Consider the following 23,439-nt stretch of genomic DNA (forward strand, 5'->3'; position numbering starts at 1 on the left):
GTTGATCAATCAAGAGTGACTTTAAAAGTTTCCTCTAAAAATATAAATACTGATCTCTATAAGATTCCTCTCCCTTTTCTTTTTGTTTGTGTGTTGGGAGAGATCCCTTCAAAGAAAAACATCCTCTCTTAACAATTCTGGAGGATCATGTTATCACATGTCAAATGATCTCAGAAAATTGATCCTGGGAACCTGATCCCAAAATTAATACAAGATTCTCTTGGCTCACTGTCTATGTGGTATCTTTGAAGCTGAGCCAATGTAAAATATCAGAACTTATTTTCCCAATGATTTCTAATTCCTGATCTAAATAGATCAAAATTCGCCTTGTATATGAACATAATTTTGCACCATTACAGGCTTTGCAAAAACATCAATACATCAATCACAGTGCAATGTTTAACAAATACCAATATTCCCATCCATTTGACATTCTCAATTGTAACTTAAATAACCATGATGGTGATAATGAAGTAATATTTCAAGTTCTGACTGCATATTCCTAATGTCTTCCTTATTTTAAATCTCTGCTTGTATAAATAAACCCATCAATATGATAACCAAGCCTATACCATTACCAATATTTGCAAAATTCTTTCCACCAAACCAATGTTTGGGTAAATAGAAGCTTAAGTTGTTCCCCATGTAGAAACAATTTCTACAGTTTCTTGTACCTACAGCATTCGACATAGCTTTTTCATTCCTAGTTGTCAGTGTATAATATTCAATGTGCTTTTTCTGCAAGCTTATCTGTGCCTATTGTGTCATGTTTTCAATCCATACTCCAAAACAGTAAAACTTAGATTATAATTTGCCCTTGCTCCATGTTTTTGTGCAATAATAATTTTTTCCACCTAGGAGAGACAATGACTGCGCGTCCACAGAAATTGTCAAACCTAGAGCCCTCAGTTTTTCATGAGGTCTTACTTCCATATACCAGAACGTCTTCCAGTATATGAAAGGGAAGCCAATAGATCCCGAATCCAGCGGCCGTCTGAATTCTGGGACTGTTGGAGGAGAGCAAGACATTTTTCCTATCAAGATATTACCCACAAAGACAGGGTATCAGGAGTAATGATTAACAATGGTATTAACACTCAACTACTGCTATGGTAGTCAGCCCTTAATGTAATGTCAGGAACATAATCTTTGCCTGGATGTCAATGATCTCTTACAATAACTCAAGTTCCTGATTAAAGATTTCCTAGTGTCTTTTTCCTGATCTCTCATCCTTTCTTGAGAGTAACATCAGTGTCATCTGTCCATTAAACCTGTCTGTGCAGCATTTTCTGCTTAGCACCTCATTTTTGATGTCAGAAATATCAGATCTATCCTATGAATGAAAGTTTTCTATCTCCTACTCTTTGGAGAGTCCTACCAAGGTCTATACCCTTGTTGATAACAGCATTTCTTATAATACAAGTGGTGGATTTACAATGCATACAATATACATCTCTTTTGACAGTATCATATACAAAATACAAGGTATACTTTAGTAGCTAGACAATTTGTAGCTATTTCATCTCAATCCCATCGCAAAGTCTTTGGAATGTGGGATGTATCTGGTGTCTTGTACAGACACAAGTGTGATTTAGTCCTTCTGAATTAGCATACTTGATGTTGCTCTGGGTACCCCATCTCAATGGATGTCAGCATGACAAGTGTCCATCAGTGGCCTAATAGCCAATGTCTCTAATAGTGTAATGTCATTGTTCTAGAGTGATATTAGTCACCAAAGAAGTGTCCTTCCAGCGAGTCTGGATTGTGGCTGGCATGTAGATAGCTGATGCCATCACCTTCCGTCTGCTTCTCTTCCTGGTCTGTATCAGCTGGCATGAAGCATGACGTGGGAGACCAGATGTTTTCATTATCTGTGAACATATAAACAAGACCTCGACCCAACATTATCATCCCCTTGGGTCCCTTACAGTCTTAATATCTTGATGATTTTTAACCCAATTCAGGTATCTCACACAATGTGATCTTTATCATTAAATTCAATATTGATTGTTACAAAGCTTTAACTTATATTCTTTCTGGGGTGTAGAAGAGATAGATGATTAGTGATATCCTATCTACCTCTTTCTTTATGAAAGTGGAACAGTCACAGCTTAACAAAATTGACTTCTAGATAAGTCTGATTCTAGCAAAAACATATTGTTTGCAAATATAATGTACCCTTTAAGACAATAATCATCAGTACATTTTGGATAGTAATACCCATTTGTGCTGCAAGTGGACAGCATTCCTTATACTGTCATAATATTCCCAATTATACCCTTTTGATATTTGATCAAATTTGGCTAACATGGAACAATTCCAATAATATCATTTCAAGTTACACATTGTACCAGTACCATTCAAAATTTTCAGGCTTGTAATAAAGTTAGATCTTTTACCAAATACCCATATATTCCTAGAACAGAATATCTGTTAGTGACTTAATGATACTCTTCTGCATGTACATTGTTTCTCATACAATTGCATGTGTGTGTGCATAGTGTGTTAAACTGCCTATAGGGCAGCCTTTACAGTCCATGTGCTGCTTTTCTGGTGTCCTGTGCCAGACACCTCTGCCATCTGTCCTTCTTCCGGGCAGATTTTCTTGCCATCAGATGCCCTTGATCATCTTCCATGGCCTCCATGTATCTGAGAAAGTAAACAGAAAACCTCGACCCCAAATGAAAGCCTCATTGGGTCTTAGAGAGTTAGAAAGCGACAGAACATATATACCTTCAGTTTTTGAACCTTGGGGCTCATGAATTCCTTTGAGCTCTATTTACCATAGCTTGCATGTAAGCCATGAGCTATGTAATTTAGCCTTTGCATTGCTGTTAAAAGCCCTGCTATTCCAAGCTGTTTGGAATAGACAGTAGTGCACAGTTATTCATAAAATCTGCAATCACTTTGCTCACTTCTTCATTTGAGCTTGAACCCATAAACCAGGAGAGTAAGTATCTCCCATCACTTTTCACAGTTCAACCTTTGTGCCAGGAGCATACTGAAATGTACCTTTGCTCCAAAATATACAGTGGGCATCTATCAGGGGTGAAATTAATCCACAACAGTTTGCATTGATAAGCGATATCACCTGCTTGTTCAGGATATAGATGTACCATAGATCTGGCCCTCTGCTAGAGCAGAGAATGCCAGCAGCTGTTTGTTCAAAACAGCATGTATAGATGCTTAAATATTTGCTTTTTCAAACCCATAATCATAAAAATATCATTCTATAAATCACTTATGAATTTACCCATGTGTGCTGGGATCTTAAGTCTTTGTCTGCCTGCACACAATTTTTGCTTTTTGAAAAATTTCCACCTTGTGCAGTTATTAAAATTATAGCATTGTCTTATGCTGTAAAAATATGCACAGAATTATCAAACAATTGCACAGAAATTGTTATTTCTGAACTACTGCCCTTAGCTTCATAACTGAAAAGATCTTAATACTGTGACTAAAATCATTACTTCCATCTGCTAATTCTGCAAATCTTCACTGCAGAAGTAAATCAAATTATGCCAGTAACCTTTGAATTTGCATTATTATCATAGGTCTCTTTTCAATATCATGATCAGCTTCAATATCTGCAATTTTAATACATGATAGTATTGCCTCTTTCAAATCCTTAATAAATTACTGTACTGAGTAACAGAGTTCCTGATAACCTTAATAATTAACCATTGGTAAACAGATTGAATCCTTCTAACCATGCTTTTACTCTGCTGAGCATGTGTCTTAATTTTCCATAGTAAAAGCTATTCTAGTTATAAATCATTTGCTTTCTGGATACAGGTATAGTAATATGCCCAGTAAAAAAGTTTCTGAACTGCATACAGGCTGTTTGAATAAGCTCTGCTCAAGATTCATCCTGTTGCTTTATGTCCTGCTTAGAAAAGTGTTAATAATTCCTCCATAGTTAAAATTAGAAAGCCTTAGAAATTCCTTTAAATCATATTGCAATTCATGCTTATTATATCTTAGTATTAAATTTCTCTTCTAGCCAATTACAGCCTTAGTGATAAAACTTGCAACCTCAGTTGCTCTGATGCTATCTTCCACGTGGCTCAAGCCACGTGGCCGGTAGAGAAAAAACATTTCAAGCTGCTTCAGATCTAAGCCCAAACCTTAAAAATTTTCTGTTTGCACTTTAATTACCTTGAGATATATACCAAAATTTCTCTACTGATAAAACATTTCTAGTCCCGATATTCTGTGGCATATAACAAAAGTCAGAGAAAGATATCTAATTCTCCTTTTTTAACTTCCTTTATCAAAATATAAGCAGACATTCCTTTATAATTTTGCCTATATCCAACCCAAATTAAAACTAAATTAAAATTCAAATTCCCAGCACCCAGGTAAAGCCTGCCTTTACCTGGCCAGACCTCAAACAAAAGAGTTCCTAGGACCTTTTTCAAATGCTAAATGAGTTTGGAGGCTTGCTTTTTTTTTTTTAAATCTTCTGCCTTTGGTTACAGAATGGCAATATCTTTTTACAACTTAGGCTGTTCCGAATTTAACCTAATTCAGGATTATTACCTTGGTTCCTTAATTTTGCTGAGACCTACGGTTTTATGAAAAAAATTTTTTTGTTTTTTATCCGTTTTTTCCAAGTAATTCTGATCTTTTAAATGCCCTGCTTTGAGTCGAAGCAACCATTTCCTGATAAGCCTTTCAAATGCATCTGAGTCCGACCTCTCCTGAAAAGGCACAGGGAGTTTCTTGTAAAGATTAGCTTGCAGAACTTTTGAAATAAGAAGTTCTTAAGAAAGAACTCCTTAGCATTCTGCAGCAGTTTCTGCCTTGCTTCTTCGCTAGCCTTTCCCGCTTTTGCTTATGAATAGCAGCCTGGCTCTCGGAGCCTTTTGTCTCAGGAGCCGGTAAATTTGACTTTGCTTTCCTGATGAAATTTTAACTCCTGCTTTTTCTTTTCCCAGTTGCTCCTTTTGAAATTCACTAGGCTCTAGCAACTGTTTGTTTCAGACTGAGATTTTTCAAGTTTTCAATCGCCCCTAGTGAGGGGGTGTTAATAGGTTCGTCTAAGAGAGACGGGGTTTTGTATTTTTTATCCATGTTGTCTAATTCAGGGATTTCTTGAGACGGGGTTTTGTATTTTTTGTCCATGTTGCCTAATTCAGGGGTTTCTTCAGTCTGTTTTTTACTTTCCTCAATAGCGTCCTCAGCAAGGCTGAGGAGGTGGGAGACCTGTGCGCTGGAATCAGCCTCTTTAAGGATGTCCCGAATCAGGCCATAAAAGGTAAAGAAATCCTCAGGGATGGGCTGACCTGAGCGTGCAAAATCATTAAGGTCTCGGCCAACCTTATCCCAAGTTAGGGGGTGAATGCCAGGGCCATGGAGAATGAGCCACGGGCAGCGTTGTTCAATGAAGGAGAAGAAGCGCAACAGATCTCTTTTCTTAACTTCTACATTGCGCTCTTTAATTCTTTCTTTTAATTCTTTTATGAACAGAGCTTCCTTAGACAGTGTTTTCCCCATTTTCAGTCACACATAAATTTCGCTTCCCTGGTTTCCTGGCCGCCGTGCTCGCACAGGGACGGAACCGCAGTAATCCCAGGTCAACACTCAGAAACAGGTCAACGGCAGTCGAACCGCGAGATCAACTCTCCACGAATTGGCCTCTCCCCTTTGGTCAAAGAGGGGTCCCTTATATTTGAGCGTAGGCGTGCCGTATAAGCCCCGGCCAGGTTCCCCGAAGGGGCGCCCTATTACTCGTATATATAAGGGGACTGTTATTCCGTTGCCATCAAAACACACATACATTCGACCATTCACACAATGGGGTTTGAGAGGGAGATATGAATGGGACGACTTACCCTTCCTCAGGATCGTCTGTTCGATCCCTACCCGTTACTGTAGTCTCGATTTCGGCGCCGAACTTTTCCTCAGTCGTCCGGTGGTCGCTCTGGCCCCACGTTGGGCTGCCAGATGTCGGGGACCAGCCCCTTACGACCCCTAAGAGGGAAAGGGGGAGAGAGAGAAGGAAAGGGGGAGAGAGAAAGAAGGCACGGACAGCTCTCACATGGTATGCAAAGAGAAGTCGTTTATTGAGGCAAAAGCATGGTATATATATACTGTGGCTAGGAGGAAATAAGGGTAGGAGGAATGTAGGCACATTTGGTGTCAGAGGGGCCCAGGGGTTTTACAACCTTTACTGAGGAAATAAGGGTAGGAGGAATGTAGGCACATCTGGTGTCAGAGGGGCCCAGGGGGTTTTACAACTGACACCTGGAACTAGTTAGGGAAGACATCCTGTTTTAAGGGAGGAAGGGAGGCATGTTATGTTTGCACTATTTCTTGCCTGTTGTCAGGTTCTATACAACTGTGCCCTGGAAGCCTCAGCCTTGGATCACTAACACCATCTCTGATCTTCACCCCTACTCACATGCTGTTGAACAAAGCTGGAGAAACTTACAAAACTATGCTGGCGAGGTCTACTTCAAATTTATGTTACATAATCTCAACTGGGCCTTCATTGCTATAAGGTACCTTTCTCTAACTGATTCATCTAACACATATTCCACCTACCACAGGTTCTTTTCCAGATCTTCTTATCTCTCCTCAAAATTCCCATGAACTTTCTTTTCCCCAACCTCTCAGCTGAGAATTTTGTCTCTTATTTCACTGAAAAAAATCAGACATTCTCCAAAGCTTTTCTCTTCCCCCTTCCTCGTGTCATATCACACAAATATCTTCTGCCACCATCTTTTCCTTCATCACATCTCACATAAAGAGGTAACCCTTATCCTGACCAAGGCAGTAACTTCTACATGCACAAGTAATCCCATTCCATTCTGTTTTTCTCAAGTAGATTGTTCTATTATTCTTATCCTTTCATTAATCTTCAATCTCTCCCTGTCTATTGGTTGCTTCTCTGCTTTCTAAAACATACTCATGATTGCCCACTCTCAAAATGGTCCTCACCTGGGGCAGCTAGGTGCTCAGTGAATAGAGAGTCAGGCCTGGAGACAGGAATAGAGAGTCCTGGGCCTTCAATGTGGCTTCAGACACTTCCTAGGTGTGTGACCTTTGGTAGGTCATTTAAACCTAATTGCTTAGCTCTTACTGCTCTTCTGCCCTGTAATCCATACTTACATTGATTATAAGATAGTAAAAGTTAAAAAAAAATCCCTCACTTGATCCATCTTCTATCACCCCTAACTATCATTCTCTCTCTCTCTCTCTCTCTCTCTCTCTCTCTCTCTCTCTCTCTCTCTCTCTCTCTCTCTCTCTCTCTCTCTCTCTCTCTCTCCCTGTCCATTTCTGTCTCTCTGTCTCTTTGTCTCTGTCTCTTTCTCTATTTCATGACTAGACTCAATAAGAAGTTCATTTATAACTTCCTTTCCTCCTTAACTCTGTTATATCATTGCTTCCTCTAACTCTTTATGGTCGAACTTCCAGTCTCATCATTCAATTAACTGAAACTGTTGTCTGCAAAGTTACTAATGATCTCTTAATTGCCTAATCTAATGACTTTTCTCAATCCTTATCCATCTTGATCTCTCTGCAACCTACAACACAGTCAATCATCCTCTTCTCCTTGATAATCTCTATTCTCTGAGTTTGCCTGACACTGCTCTCTCCTGGTTTTCTTTCTACCTGTTTGACCACTCTTTGTCAGTCTCTTTTGCTGGCTCTTCAACCATACCATGCCAATTAACTATGGGTTTTTCCTAGATTATGTCCTTGGTATTTTTCTCTTCTCTCTCCAAACTATTTTGCTTGGTGTTCTCATCACATTCTGCGGACTTAATTATCTTGTCTAAGGGAGGGATTCTCAAATCCATTTCTAACCTCTTGTGAACTCCAGTCTCACATTTTCAACTACTTATTGGACATCGTGAACTGAAAGCCTCATAATTAGTTTGAACTCAACATGTCCAAAACTGAATTAGTGTTCTTTCTTCCCAAATCCTTCTATCTTCCTAACTTCCTTATTACTTTTTAGGATACCATAATCCTTTCAGTCTTCCAGGCTTGTAACCTAGATATTTTCCTTGATTCCTCATTCTCTCACTCTTCCATATCCCACTAGTTTCCAAGTCCTGGGAGTCCCATCTTCACAACATGCCTTGTAGCCACCTCTTTCTTCCTTCTAACACTGCCACTACACTTATGGAAGCTTTCAGTATCTCCAACCTGGACTATTGTAATCATTTTTTTGATTTACCTCCATTGCCTTATGTCTCTCCCTACTCTCACTGCTCATCTAATCAGTTATCAAATTGATCTTTCTAAATCACAGATTTAGTGTCTCCCTATTGCCTCTAGGATCAAATACAAAATGTTCCATTTGGTTTCATAGTCCCTCCATAATCTAGCTCCTTCCTCCCTTTCCAGCCTCAATATACTTTGTTATCCTCCATCAACTCTCTGACCCAGTCTTTAGACTTTTAGTTCCTCCTTACATATGATACTCCTCCCAACTTTGTGCGATTTTATTGACTGTCCCTTATGCTTTATTTCTCTCCCTCCTTATTTCTGCTTTCTGGCTTTCCTGACTTCATTACAGGCTTAAATAAAATCCTACTTAGTGTAAGAAGTTCTTTCTGGCCCTCCTTAATTCTAAGACTTTACCTCTGAGACCCTCCAATTTATACTATCAGTCTTGTTTGTGCTTGTTCATGTATACCAGTTTGTATGTTGTCTGTGGTAAGCTCCTGGAAGGCAGAGACTTTCTTTCTTTGCATCATGAACACTTATGCAACAATTAATGATCCAGAGTAAGTACATAATAACTGATTGTTAACATATAATGTTACTTTTCATCGTCTCCCAGTATCTTTTTGTTTTTAGCATTTATCCAAATGATAGAAAAACAGAAGTCAGAGTAGGCACATAGAAGAGAATATATACCACAGACAATATAGCATGAAGGAGCTCAGGCATGAGATAATTCAGCTCAGCCAAGAGAGTGTTCTAGATCTCACCGGAGGGGAAATTCCCCAAAGTCTCTGGTGCAGCAAGTGGAGGTCAGGGACATGATGGAGGTGACCAGCTCCTCTCATGTCTTCACAGAGTCTTTCTCTTCAGCAACCTGAAGTGCGGTTGGCCTCTTGCAGCTTTCCTCTTGAAGCCAGAAGGGTCCAAAGTAATTTGAAGATCTGAAGAAATTGTAAGAGAGTAACACTCCTTGACTTTTGCCAACTATATCCTTCTTTTCACATTGTGCTGGGAAAACAGGCTCTGGGACTTGGATAACATTCTTCCCTCGGGCTGAAACTCTTTGCAATCCCTTGGGAAAACCAGCTAGGACAAGTCCAGAATCAATATAAACACAGGTATCAGAGCTTCAAACAAAAAGGGTTATTTTCCTGGATCTTCATTACTATTTTTTTTAACCCCTACCTTCCATCTTGGAATCAAAACTGTGTATTGGTTCCAAGGCAGAAGAACAGTAAGGGCTAGGCAATGGGGGTCAAGAGACTTTCCCAGAGTCACACAGCTAGGAAGTGGCTGAGACCAGGTTTGAATCCAGGACCTCCTGCCTCTAGGCCTGGCTCTCGATCCACTGAGCTACCCAGCTGCCCCCGCCTTCATCACTATTGAAACTGAAATAAATAAAACAAACACACATTAACAAGACATGTAGTAGATGTGGCATCACTTGAAAGAATACCACAATGGCCACTTGCTTAACTACATACAGGACATAATCCATACACATTTTGAAAGTCTATGAATTTTCATAGTACACAGAAATCAATCAAAAGCAATAAGCAATGCAAACAAGCAATGTAAAGCTAGCTAGCTACAACAATAACACTGTTATTAGGGCTATCACTGTGCATTACACATAGCAGGGGATAAATCAATGTTTGTTGAATGCAGAAGTGAAAAGGAATGAACAAAGGATGTGGAAAAGGATCTTAATCTCTTAATCACAGACTCTTTACTGCTCTACCATGGCTCCCTAAGTTCCTGGACCAAGCAATTTATATAGGAAGAATAGCACAATGAATTGCTAGGGGCAAAATGAAAATTGAATATCTTGGGGCAGCTGGATAGCACATAGATAGGTCAGAAGTCAGGAGGATCTAGGTTTGAATTTGAGCTCAGATACCTCCTACCTATGACTCTGGACAAGTCATTTGACCTCAATTACCTAGCTCTTGCAGCTCTTTTGTCTTAGAATTTATACTAAGACAGAAAGTAAGGGTTTAAAAAAAGAAAAAAATCTAAAACTGTATCTGGTTTCACTTCCTCACCCTGAACTTGAAGTCCTCATCTATCCAACAGCACCTGATCACAATTCACCTTAGGATTCTATGAGTAATCCCTACGAGAAGAGGATTTACAATATGGTTACTAATAAGTCCCTATTAGTGTACGTCCCATTGCTTCTGTTTGTAACCTTGATTTGTTTTCAGCAAAGGAATTCCCCAAGAAGGAATTGTAAGAACAGTTAGTATAAAACATTTCTCCCAAACTGAAGGACACAGCCTCCCTCTTGCACACACAAGTTTCCTGGAGAAAATAGGTTTAATATAAAGTAAAATGGTGGTGAGGTACTCATGTAGAGAACATATAAGGCAAAGGGATATCTCATGGCTTCTGGTTACTGAAAGTCCTTTTCTCCTTTCATGGATTCTTTAATAAGTTTCCTGTAGGTGTATTTTTCTACTGGAATGCAAAAATTGGTGCTTTTATAGGATTCATAGCCATCACTACCCTCCATAATGAAGGGTCATGATTCCTAAAGTTGGCACCATCCTTTGGTATCTTCTGTCTGTAGGTGTTTTCTCTGTCATCACCTATCTTGGCACTAAAAGCCACAATTACTATGCAGTATTACTATGTAGTATGACTTTAGTAGTTGCCTATTATAGCAGATAAAATTTAGTTTTTCTTCTAGAAGTATTATTTATTATTATTATATATTATTATTAATATATTATTATTATTAAGTATTATCTAGAAGGTTTATTAAAGATTAAGAATTAAAGAAAATTCAAGTAAGAAAGCATGTGCCTAGGAGGGCCGAAAGGCCCATTCAATTTCACTAACATCATGAGAGACACGTTTGCTTGGAAGCGGAAGTAGGAGAGAGAGAGCCGTAGGCGGAGACCCTTTAAATAATAATTTGTTCTCGGCCCAGGTGGGAATTCAGGTGAAGTTACAAAGCATTCTGGGAAGTGGCCAAGGACTTCTGGGGATTGAAGTCCAGGGTTCAAATCTCCATTTTTACATTTCTCCATATGATCCTCTGGGAAAAAAGGTTTTTCCCAAAGGATCATGAAAACAAAATCAACTTAAAGATTACAATAATTTGAGGATAAGAGGGAAAAAAAAACCCAAAACCAATAATTGCTGGACGCATTCACAAAAAGCCAGTTAGGGGGAAGTCCCCTTTGGTATGAAAGTATACATACAAATAAATGTTCAATCAACCACAGCCAAAGTTCATTTTTTGATCTTCTTGTGCAACTTGTGGTCTGGAGGCTTATTCATGGTGTCTTCTCCAACAGTTCAGTTTCTAGATTCAGAGAGGTAGCATCTTTCTTTACCTAAAATTCTTCTTAAAAGGAATTTAAAGTTTGCAATTTAAAATAATAATATTTTTTACATTTCCCCATCTTGAGGGTGATTGAAAAACACAGGATTACTTAGGGATGCATGGCTGAGTTATGAGGTATATGAATCAATTGGTAAGAGAAATTAAAAAGACATCAGAAAAATCCAAATAAAAAAAGAAAATTTCTGGATGAAAATATAGACTATCAAAGTCTTATGTGTAAAAATTCTAAGTAAAGGAAAATAAATCTATAACAGGTCCTTGAATCAGGGCCCAATTAAAATGAACTAAGCAAGTAATCATTTACCTAGTCAGTAGCCAGGACTACAGAAAGTTTGCACACTATGAAAGACAGAAAAAAGGGGCCAGATTATAGGAGCCAAGTAGGAGCCAAGTTTGGGGATACTCGTCTGTATTTTCAGAGTAAGTGTGGACACAAGGAAGGCCTATGTCTTAACAAATGTTAAACATAGCAACCTCGAGTCTTCACACTAGGTTCAACCTTAGTATTGGCTTAGAAGTGCGTCAATCCTACCTGGACTGGTTTATATTTGGCCCTGTGCAATGACCCTTTTGTGTATATCTTGTCCTGGAATCAGACAGAATTATTAAGCAAAGTCCCATAATTTTTTAAAAATAATTAGTGGCATCATTTTTATAGTCTTAAGCTTTTAGGGCATGCATTAGCATTATAGCAAATGTATTTTCAACTTATATTACTGCAAAATCAAAAAAGTTAAAGAAAATCTAAATACTGGTGACATGTGCTTCAAATATAAAAAAGGAGAGGAAAAAATAACAAAACTGAAATAGTATATTGCACATGAAAGAAAAGTATAATAATAAAAATTTTTTAAATTCAAAAATATAGCTTATAATCATTGACAAACTCTTTCAGCTAAGAAAATATAGAATACAAGGCTTTCTCACCAAAAATGAGATCCATTTCCTCTTCATATCTGGCCATGATCCACTGTGAATGCAAGCAAATGAATTGAACAAGGTAACATTTTTCATTTTTAAAGAACAGTAGTACAAATATGTAGGAATCAGTATCCCCCAAATTCTCAATAGCCCAATTAATTACAACAGCAAATAAATACACTATCATATTTCATGTAAGTTGCTGTATGGCATTTTTAAAAGCCTATGAATTGATGGATAGTTGTCACAATTTTTACAAATGTAGCAAATCTTTCAACCTATGTAAACATATTTTAAAACAAAGTAAAACTCATTTTGGGTTTTAGAACATCATCAAGAAATCTAGAGGGGCGGAGCTGGAGCAGTGGTGGTGGCTGCAGAGCGGTCAGAGGAGCGAGACCAGAGCCAAGGCTAGAGCCAGAGCTGCAACTGCGGGCCACTTGGGGTGGCACTGGCAGCGGGGGCCCGGAGACAGCAGAAATGGCAGAGCATCATAATCCGTGTCCAATCACCAGAGGGGGTAAAGTGGATCACTGCAACAAAGAGAGAAATAGCTGCAACATTTTTTAATAGTATTTTATTTGATCATTTCTATGCATTATTCATTAAAGACAAAGATCATTTTCTTTTCCTCCCTCCCCCCCCCCCCCCCCCCCCGTAGCTGACGCGTGATTCCACTGGGTATCACATATGTTCTTGATTCGAACCCATTGCCATGTTGTTAGTATTTGCATTAGAGTGTTCGTTTAGGGTCTCTCCTCTGTCTTGTCCCCTCAGCCATTGTAGTCAGGCAGTTGCTTTTCCTCGGTGTTTCTACTTCCTCAGTTTATCCTTTGCTTATGAATGGTGTTTTTTTTCTCCTGGATCCCTGAAAGTTGTTCAGGGACATTACACCACCACTAATGGAGAAGTCCATTACCTTCGATTATACCACAGTGTATTAGTTTCTGTGTACCATGTTCTCCTGGTTCTGCTCCTCTCGCTCTGCATCACTTCCTGGAGGTCGTTCCAGTCTCCATGGAATTCCTCCACTTTATTATTCCTTTTTGCACAATAATATTCCATCACCAACATATACCACAATTTGTTCAGCCATTCCCCAATTGATGGGCATCCCCTCGTTTTCCAGTTTTTGGCCACCACAAAGAGCGCAGCTATGAATATTTTTGTACAAGTCTTTTTGTCCATTATCTCTTTGGGGTACAGACCCAGCAGTGCTATGGCTGGATCAAAGGGTAGACATTCTTTTATCGCCCTTTGTGCATAGTTCCAAATTGCCCTCCAGAATGGCTGGATCAGTTTACAACTCCACCAGCAATGAATTAATGTCCCTACTTTGCCACATCCCCTCCAGCATTCATTACTTTCCATAACTGTCATGTTAGCCAATCTGCTAGGTGTGAGGTGATACCTCAGAGTTGTTTTGATTTGCATCTCTCTGATTATGAGAGATTTAGAACACTTCTTCATGTGCTTATTAATAGTTTTGATTTCTTTTTCTGAAAACTGCCTATCCATGTCCCTTGCCCATTTATCAAATGGGGAATGGCTTGATTTTTTGTACAATTGATTTTAGCTGCAACATTTTTGAAAAAGGTTGCAAAGGAGTTTGGCTTCCAGAATAATGGTTTCTCAGTTTACATCAATAGAAACAAAATAGGAGAGATAACAGCATCATCACCAAACAAATCCCTTAACCTGTTAAAAATTAAACATGGCGATTTGTTGTTCCTGTTTCCCTTGAGCCTTGCTGGACCCTCATCTGACACAGAAACTTCTTCCACACAAGCATTACGTGCTTGGGGAGCTCCCAATGTGGTAGAAGATGAGATTGATCAATACCTTAGTAAGCAGGATGGGAAGATTTACAGGAATCGAGACCCACAACTTTGCCGACATGGTCCTTTAGGAAAATGTGTGCACTGTGTACCTCTTGAGCCATTTGATGAAGATTACTTGAACTATCTTGAACCTCCTGTGAAGCATATGTCCTTCCATGCCTACATTCAAAAACTGACCAGAGGGGCTGATAAGGGGAAATTTGTTGCCCTGGAGAATATCAGCTGCAAGATTAAATCTGGTTGTGAGGGACATCTTCCATGGCCTAATGGCATTTGTACCAAGTGCCAGCCAAGTGCTATCACACTGAACAGACAGAAATATCAGCATGTAGACAACATCATGTTTGAGAATCACACAGTTGCAGATCGTTTCCTTGATTTCTGGAGAAAGACTGGGATCCAGCATTTTGGGTACTTGTATGGACAGTATACAGAGCATAAAGACATTCCTCTTGGCATTAGGGCTGAGGTTGCTCTACCATTTATGAAACCCCCCATATTGGTACACAGAACAGCCTGGAGCTCCTTGAAGACCCCAAAGCTGAAGTAGTAGATGAGATTGCTGCCAAACTTGGCCTAAGAAAGGTTGGCTGGATATTTACAGACCTGGTCTCAGAAGATATCCGAAAGGGCACTGTCCGATATAGCCGGAAAAAGGACACATTTTCTGAGTGCAGAAGAATGTATAACTTCAGGAAATTTCCAGAACAAGCATCCCAACATATGTCAGCTTTCCCCAGATGGTCATTTTGGATCAAAGTTTGTAACCATGGTAGCTACAGGTGGTCCAGACAACCAAGTTCATTTTGAGGATTACCAGGTATCTAATCAGTGCATGAAATTGGTTCGGGATGAGTGCTTATTGCCATGTTGAGATGCACCTGAGTTGGGTTATGCCAAGGAATCCAGCAGTGAACATATGTGCCTGATGTGTTCTATAAGGACACAGATAAGTTTGGTAATGAGATCACTCAGCTGGCCCGCCCACTCCCGGTGGAATATCTGATCATAGATATCACAACGACTTTCCCCAAGGATCCAGTTTATACTTTTTCTATTTCACAAAATCTATTCCCTATTGAGAACCAAGATGTCCTAGGCGAGACACAAGATTTTCATAGTTTGGCTACATATCTGTCTCAGAACACCTCTTCCATTTTCCTAGACATCATCTCAGATTTCCATCTGCTCCTCTTTCTGGTCACCAATGAAGTCATGCCTCTTCAGGACAGCATTAGCTTATTGCTGGAGGCTGTGAGGACTAGGAATGAGGAGCTAGCACAGACTTGGAAGAAATCTGAGCAGTGGGCCACCAGTGAACAGCTCTGCAGTACAGTTGGTGTCCAGATTCCAGGAATGCATGAATATGGTGCCATCGGGGGTCCAACACATGCCACCTCCTCTGCAATGTGGGCTTGTCAACACTGCACCTTTATGAACCAACCAGGCACGGACCACTTCGAGATGTGTAGCCTCCCTAGGACCTAACACTCCCCACCATCCTCCTGGACAAACCTGGGGACCAGACTTACAGCCCACTTATAAGCCAGGATCATTTCTCATGATTCTTCCCCTGTAGTGATGCCCCAATGGAGGGCAGACCTGAAGAAGGGGAAAAGGCTACCCATGGGTCTCTGCAACCCACAGAAGCTTCTTGGCACTGTTCTTTCCAGAGGGTATCCACTAGATAGAGGGATCCAAGGCTGGGTTTTCTGCCAGGCAAACTATCCCTAATGCAAGAAAGTCAGACATTTAACCTCAGTTTACAGTTTTGCAACTTGTATTTGATAAGAACTACGCCCTTTTGTGTCACCTGGAATTTGCTTTTCCTGCAGCCTTCCCCTTTCCTTTTGCAAATTTCTCAATTTTTTTATGCTCTTGCCCTTTCCACTTCTTCTACTCCTAGTCCCCTTTAAAAACCATATTGGCCCTCTGCCCTGTCCTTTGTTTTCTACTCCATTACCAGGTATTGGATGCCTTCTGACAGTGGCGGCTGCTTTTCCCCCCTTGCTGCTTGGCCAGTTATCTGGTTAGAATGAAAACCAGCAGGGTCAGATGAGCTGTGTCTTGGGACAGGGGGCTTTCCTTGTTGATTTGCATGATTTTTCCCCCTTTTCACCTCAATCTTCCTCTCACCAGTCTAGGAGGTGAGATTTAAAGATCTACATTGGTTATAATGACAGCAATTTGTAATTCTTTCCTACAGGCCTTTTTAGTTTGTTTTTATTCTTAAAGAGAAAAATACTGTACAAAAGGGGAGTGAGAGGCTACTTTCCTCTTCCCTTTCCTTCTCCCTTCTCAAGCTTTCACCTTAATCAATCCCTTTTGGGGTGTGTGTTTGTGGATGGGCGTGTGTGTAGATAAGTGTGGATCCACAGTTAGCTATCCTTTGAAGTAAACCTCAGTGACCAAGTCTTTCCACCAAGCTACATAGTAAGGACATTTTAAAAAGCTGAACGTCTAGAGGGGGAGAACTGAAGAATGAGCTGCATCCAGGCAAGTGGAACACTGGAGCTGAGCACTGGAGTTGGGCTGTTTTAGCTTTGTTTTGCTTTTTAAATTTTTAATTAGTGCCATAGTCCCCTGGGTCTAGCAGAGGTAAGCTCAGCTCAACCACAGTATTAAGTATTGTGTTCCCACCCACCACCTTCTTTCCTCTTTCTACTTCCTGAGTCCTGGGTCTTCTGATTCACTGGTATGTCAACTGCAGCAATCCCAGGAGGGAATTTAGGGTTCTGCCAAGTGTGAGGTCTGTGCAAGGTCCCCTGAGAAGGCAGCCAAGGAAGTAGAGAATGGCAGCTACAGGGAAAAAACAGAGGGCTTAATGGGATCCCTGGCATTTATTTACCGGCCTAAGCTCTGCCTGCAGGTGAGTAGGTACATCATAAGGCAACATCTCACGGAAATTCTTTAGAATTTCCCTCATATTGAGCCAACTGGCCTGGGCACCTTGTTACCATTTTGTCTTGATGCCAAATGCAAATCATCCTCAGCCATTTAGCATAAAGGAAAAGGGCACAGCTGCTAGAATGCTTCTATCACTTTTACACATCATAATATTTCTTGCATATGCTGAACCTTCTTTTCCTCTTGGGTTCTAGAGAGAATGTTTGCATCTGCTAGTTTGCATGTTGACTTCTGATGGTACCAGAAAGCTCAGTGTAAGCTTTGGCTGATATATTTGGGCAGAAGTGGCTAGTGGCATTAGTGGCTTTCCTGGCCAAGGGTTTGCCTGGTCTGTAACTTCCTTCAGGGGCATGTGGTACTATTTGCATAAGAATGATTGGAGCATGAAATCCTGCACAGGGGAGCTCCTCTCCAAGGTAATCTGTTCTAGAGCTATTGAAAATGGTTTTGGGGACTGACTTTTTATTTAGAATAGTAAATATCCTGATTAGTTCAGACATGCATCTAGTTCATAATCTTCCATTTGTGCATACACTGAAATCACTCATTTTCAACCAAGTGGAGACTTAACCTTGTTTCTGAGACATAATATCACAAATGTAGGATCAGATCACAAGAAGAAAAGGCCTAGGCTCCTCCTCTGCTTGCTCTAGTCTCCTTTATTTGCTGCTTTTGTTTCACTTCACTTTCAATCATTATTTTTTCCCTTTGAGAAATTCTGGCATTCACACAACTTTCTTTGTCTTTTTTATTTTATTTTTGTTTTGGTTTAACTGCCTTAGTTCAACAATGGACTTTGTACCATTATCCAAAGAAAGCCAGTGAGGGCTTGATGAAACCATATATAGAACAGTGGGGTTGGGAGGAGGGCCAGGCTCCTGACCAAATCCTGGCCACTTCCTCCAACCCCACTGATGTATCTGAAAGGACAATTTGCCTTCCTAAATGCAGAAAGCCTGAATTGATCTTCCTTCTCCTACTTATAGTATAGACCATTTTCCCTTTGTTGTCCCAGCCAGCACATCTCCCTCAATGTAGCCCTTTGCAGTTTCTACACTAGAAGAGTAATGGTCCACAAACCAGGAAGGTGGTGACTGATAGGGCTCAGGGTAGAAGGGATTATGCAGGCAGGTGCAGCAGCCTTTTTTGACAAGAAAGATGTTGGTCTTTTCTTAGCCCACCTCTCTTCTCCCCTTACAGTTTGCATAACTAAAAACTAGCTCTCTGGGGGTGTTGGTGCTCCAGCTTTGCTTGTTTGCAGATGTGCATTTGTTGGATTTGGATTGGAGTTCTCTTAATTACAGCCCTGTAAGTGAAATCTAATAAAAGTACCTGAAATGACAAAAAAAAGAAAAAGAAAAAGAAAGAAAGAAATCTAGAGATCATTCTGGTGGAAGTAAAATGAGCTGAAGAGTTATGAATGAGAGATGCTCCTTTTTTGGAGGCTTTTTAGGGGTACAAATGCCCTGAGATTAACTGCCCAACTTCAATTCACATTTTTAGAAATGCGGGAAGGTTGGGGGTTATAATTGTATTTCACTTCTGCTACTAGAATGGGCCTTACACCTCATGTTAGGGGCAGGCAAAAATGACTAGAGACTGTTTAAAAAAAATTCTAAAAATTATGTCTAAAAACCCCTTAAAATCAGTTGAGATATTTAGCACGTTAAATTTTCCAAAGGTTGTTATAGCAATTTTCTGATGCATCCTCTATGTGAAAATTTACAAAGTCAAAAATAGAAAGGCTGTTTTCATATATGAGCTTAATTACAATTATATTTGTTCAATATGCTTATAGAGGAAAAGCAACAGAATTTAACAGTAGTTAAAACTCAGTACATGAAAATGATTCAGTGTAACAGAATAGTACGGAATGCAGTAATATATGAATTTAAAATCACAAAGTTAAACCATAAACAAAACAATCAGTAAAATGCAATAGAATACAGTGATTTTTATAAAACATTGGAGTCTGAAATGCCTTAAAAATACAACCTCCAGTCTCTTTAAAGTTCCTTGTTTGTTTGTTTTTTTTTAATCCATTTAGATTCCTATAGTCAGAAGGCAGATTGGTAATGGTTAGGCAATGGGGTTTTAGTGACCCATCCAGGGCCACAAAGCTGGGAAGTATCTGAGGCCAGATTTCAACTGAGGACCTCTCGTCTCTAGGCCTGGCTCTCAGTCCACTGAGAACACAGCTGCCTCCCCAAAGTTAGCTAAAGAGTTGCAGAGAGCTGAATTTTTTTTCCTGAATCTCATGTGAAGTAAATGAAATTATCAATATAGTTAAAAGATATCCTTTTAAAGTAGCCATGCTTTAAATTCCTGTTTGGAAAAGTCTCTTACTTCTTTCCCTTTTTTTCCCCCCTCCTGTGATCCCCTGCCCGTGGAGGCTAATCGTAGCCTAAGGGAAAATTACCCCCCCCCCATTTTTTACCAGCTGATAGAAATGGGTCCTGGGCCTGGGACAATGAGTCAGAATTGCTGGGCCGGTAGGTTCATCTGAGTCAGGATTGAAGGCTGCACAGCAGGTGGGCCAGGGCTGGACCTGGGGCAATGAGCGGTCTGCTCCAATTCTAGAGTTTGCTGGGGCTCACCAGGTGATGGAGATTTGGGTCAAACAGGTCTGGGTTGCAGGCAGGCAGAACGAGCCGGGGCTGCGGCCAGGTGAGTGGCAAACAGCAAACAGGTTTGGTGTGGAGGTGGGAACTCAGGCAGGCAGGGCCGGGAGGTGGGAGCCAGGAGCCTGTGAGCTATCTAATGGCTGGAACAAGCTGAATCAGCAACAATGTGGCTTAAAAAACAAACAAACTAGGCACTAGCTATTAAAGGCTGAACTAAGTTACAGTAGATCAGAAGATTGAGGGTATTTCATTTTCCCGAAGTGGTTACGCCAAACTGTAGGAGATAAAATTTAGTTTTTCTGCTAGAAGTATTATATTTTATGAGGTTTATTAAAGATTAAGAATTAAAGAAAATACAAGTAAGAAAGCATGTGCCTAGTGGGCTTAAAGGCCCATTCAATTTCACTTACATCATGAGAGACGTGTCTGCTTGGAAGTGGAAGTAGGAAGAGAGAGAGCTGTAGGCAGAGACCCTTTAAATAGTAATTTGTTCTCGGCCCAGGTGGGAATTCAGGTGAGGTTACAAAGCATTCTGGGAAGTGGCCAAGGACTTCTGGGGATTGAAGTCCGGGGTTCAAATCTCCATTTTTACACTATGTGACAGGCACTGAACTCTATGCTTTATAAGTATTTTTCATTGGACAACACAATAAATTTTGCTTGAAGTAGGAGATAGGGAGAATTAAGAGGTCCTGGGTTCAAAGATGGTTCCAGACTCCTGGACAAGTTACTTAACCCTCATTGCCTAGCCCTAACCACTCTTATTCCTTGGAATCCATAAACAGAACTGATTCTAAGACAGAAAGTAAGTATTTTTAAAAAGAGAATTTATTGAGAATTTAACAGGTACCAACACTGTGCCTACTTTTGATGCTTAATACCTATGTGACCTTAACTACCTTGGGCCCCAGTTCATTAGTTTGTAAAATGTAGAAGTTGGTCTATATGGCCTTTGAGCCTATGCTTTTTAAAATTAATTTACATTAGACAAAAAAAAAAAAAGGAAACCCACAGCTCCCAATACTTCAGCATAAAATATATGCTATTGTTCCCAAGTTTAGATTTATCCTCTGACTTTCCAATAATAGAAATTGCTCTCAAATCCATCTACTTAGAAAACCACCTCCCAGACTGATGAGATGAAATTTCTTTCTCACTAGAAATATTTAATCACCAATTAGACTATGAATTCTAGGGATCCAACAATTAATAGGATATGCTCTGTTATTATGTCTGCTCTGCATTTATTTTGGGAAGAAAAAAAGTACTTTGAAATTAGCAAGTGTGTTTGTATTTATATTATTAATCTTTCTATTTAGCATAATTAGCTACTTCATCAAGCTTGCATACAGCTCGGGATGTTTAGAAATCAACTACAGAGAGGGACCAATCTAAATCCTCTGCAAAATTGTCCAGCTCCCTGAAGGATTACTGCAGGTGGTTCTGAGGTATTATGCATTCCAGTTGCTCATAAAAAAAGAAAACATAAATCTCAATTGTTCTAGAAATGTATCATTAGAAAAACCAACCCCTTTCATTAAGTTTGCAACATTCATTATACTGAATTTCATTTTTCTGGAAACTACTTATCATTTACTACATGAAGATGCCTGGCCAATTCTGCTTTATTATTTCATTAATATTATATTGCATTCAGCAACTTTTTTAGGAAAATCCTTTCATACCAAAGAAACAAGAGATCAAATTCAGGAAAAAATATTAGACTTAATTTACAATACATCATCCCTCTTTATCCAAATAATTAACAGCACATTTTATCTAAACAATGGGCATTGCCTGAAAATGTAATTTCTGATTCCAGTGAGACATCTAAATTATAATTGCATCATTCCTTATTCTCATATAGCTTGAGCTATTTGGCATTCCTTCTGAATAATCATTGCCTGTAACTATTAGAGGCAATCTGACCTAGTTGATAAAGTTCTGGGTTTAGAGTCAGAAGTACCTGGATTTAAATCTTACCTCTGTTATACCCTAGTTATGTGATCCTAGGCATATCATTTAACCCTATATGACAGGTAACTGTGACAAATTTCTCTACTGAGTCTTATTATACAATAAATACTTGGGTGACAGAGGAGAGTGGGGTAATGCTCCTAGAAAAATAGTGCAAAAGTTGAATATTGTATGTTGAACCAATGGGAAATAGGAGGTTAGACTCCTTTCACCACTAAAAACTGTAATCTTCCATTAGAAATTGCTTAAAATACACTTTTCTGCTCATAATTCTTTATAATAAAATATTAATTCTGATAATATGCTCTTTTCCTTAATAGTAACCATGAAATAACCCATAAAAATACAGTGCACAAAATAAAATTGGTAACATGCAAAACATTTTTTCTTGCTAATAATTCCTTAGAATTCTGTGACATTTAGTGCTAACATCTCATTTAAAAAATTTATTTCAAGCAATATTCACTTTTCATAACACATGAAACCTATAGGAACATAAATATTGCATATCAAATAAAAAATTAAAAACCCTTGCCTTCCATCTTAGAATTAATACTGTGTATTGGTTACAAGAGAGAAATACAGTTAGGGCTAGGCAATGGGGGTTAAGTGACTTGCCCAAGGCCATACAACTGGGAAATGTTTGAGGCCACATGTGGACCTCCCATCTCCAGGTCTGGCTCTTTATCTACTGAGCAACCCAGCTTCCCCTATCAAATAAAATTATTAAAAACTAAAACATTTTTAACCTGAATCTTATCTTCCATTGTCAGATGGTGGTGTGAGGATATTGAACTATATATTATACTGCTGTAAATCTTTTGAAAACCAAAGGAGAAGCTTCTGGGATTCCAAGACTCAATATCACCTCTAACTCTCTGTTCTTCATAGCTGATAGATGAGTTGGAGATTGTGAAAGACACACCAGTTTGAAATAATCCATCAGTAATGTCTGCTTCTTGGGCCTTTGAGATCCTTAAGAATGGTGGAGTATAGAAGGATTAGCAGAGGTTAGCTAATGGTCTGACTTTGAGACTGCAATCAATGATGGGATTGGCAAAAAAATTAAAATGTGCAATGAATACAAGGGGCGGCTCTTTAGTAAACAATGAAAATATGTAACAAATGTGCAGAGAGCTCTTTAATTTACAAAGTTAAGGTAAACAAGGCCAGTAAAGCCACTCCACAATCTTGCTCCAATGATGCCTTTCATTTTCTTTTTCTACTGTGCATAGCTGGAAATGAGAGAGGCTATAAATATGGTAGTAAAAATGAGGTAACTAATAAAATCATGGAAATGCTTAAAGTCCTGAAAGTTAAACTGGAGAATATAAAGAATTGATTGTATTTAGTTTCTGAGATCTGTGTTGGTAAAGGGAGTTCACACACTGGGGGTTCTCTATGCTCACAAAATCACAGATATGGTATCAGTTACAGAAGATCTGAAAGGGAAAAGCAATAGATATTTCAGAAATTAATTATTTACTAGAGGGTTAGTGACTGAGAAAGAACTAGAATCCAAGCTTTCTAACTCCCAGACCAGGGCTCTTCCCACAATGATACTCCTCCAGAATCCATACAATAAAAAAAAAATTCATTGGTAAATGTTGTAATTCAGAATAATAATTAC

General features: G+C 39.3%; 1 protein-coding gene across 1 annotated transcript; it reads left to right on the forward strand.

The window, feature by feature from the left end:
• The first annotated feature begins 8,892 nt into the window (after nt 1–8,892).
• LOC100019358 (nuclear protein localization protein 4 homolog) lies at nt 8,893–18,801 on the forward strand. Its single transcript, XM_056816090.1, is given in 6 exon segments — nt 8,893–8,993; nt 12,787–12,980; nt 14,037–14,776; nt 14,779–14,963; nt 14,965–15,215; nt 15,218–18,801. Coding segments are annotated over 6 exon segments (2,043 nt in total). The 3' UTR covers nt 15,790–18,801.
• Nucleotides 18,802–23,439: the final 4,638 nt, after the last annotated feature.

Source organism: Monodelphis domestica, chromosome 1 (assembly GCF_027887165.1).
Source record: "Monodelphis domestica isolate mMonDom1 chromosome 1, mMonDom1.pri, whole genome shotgun sequence".
Lineage (NCBI taxonomy): Eukaryota > Metazoa > Chordata > Mammalia > Didelphimorphia > Didelphidae > Monodelphis > Monodelphis domestica.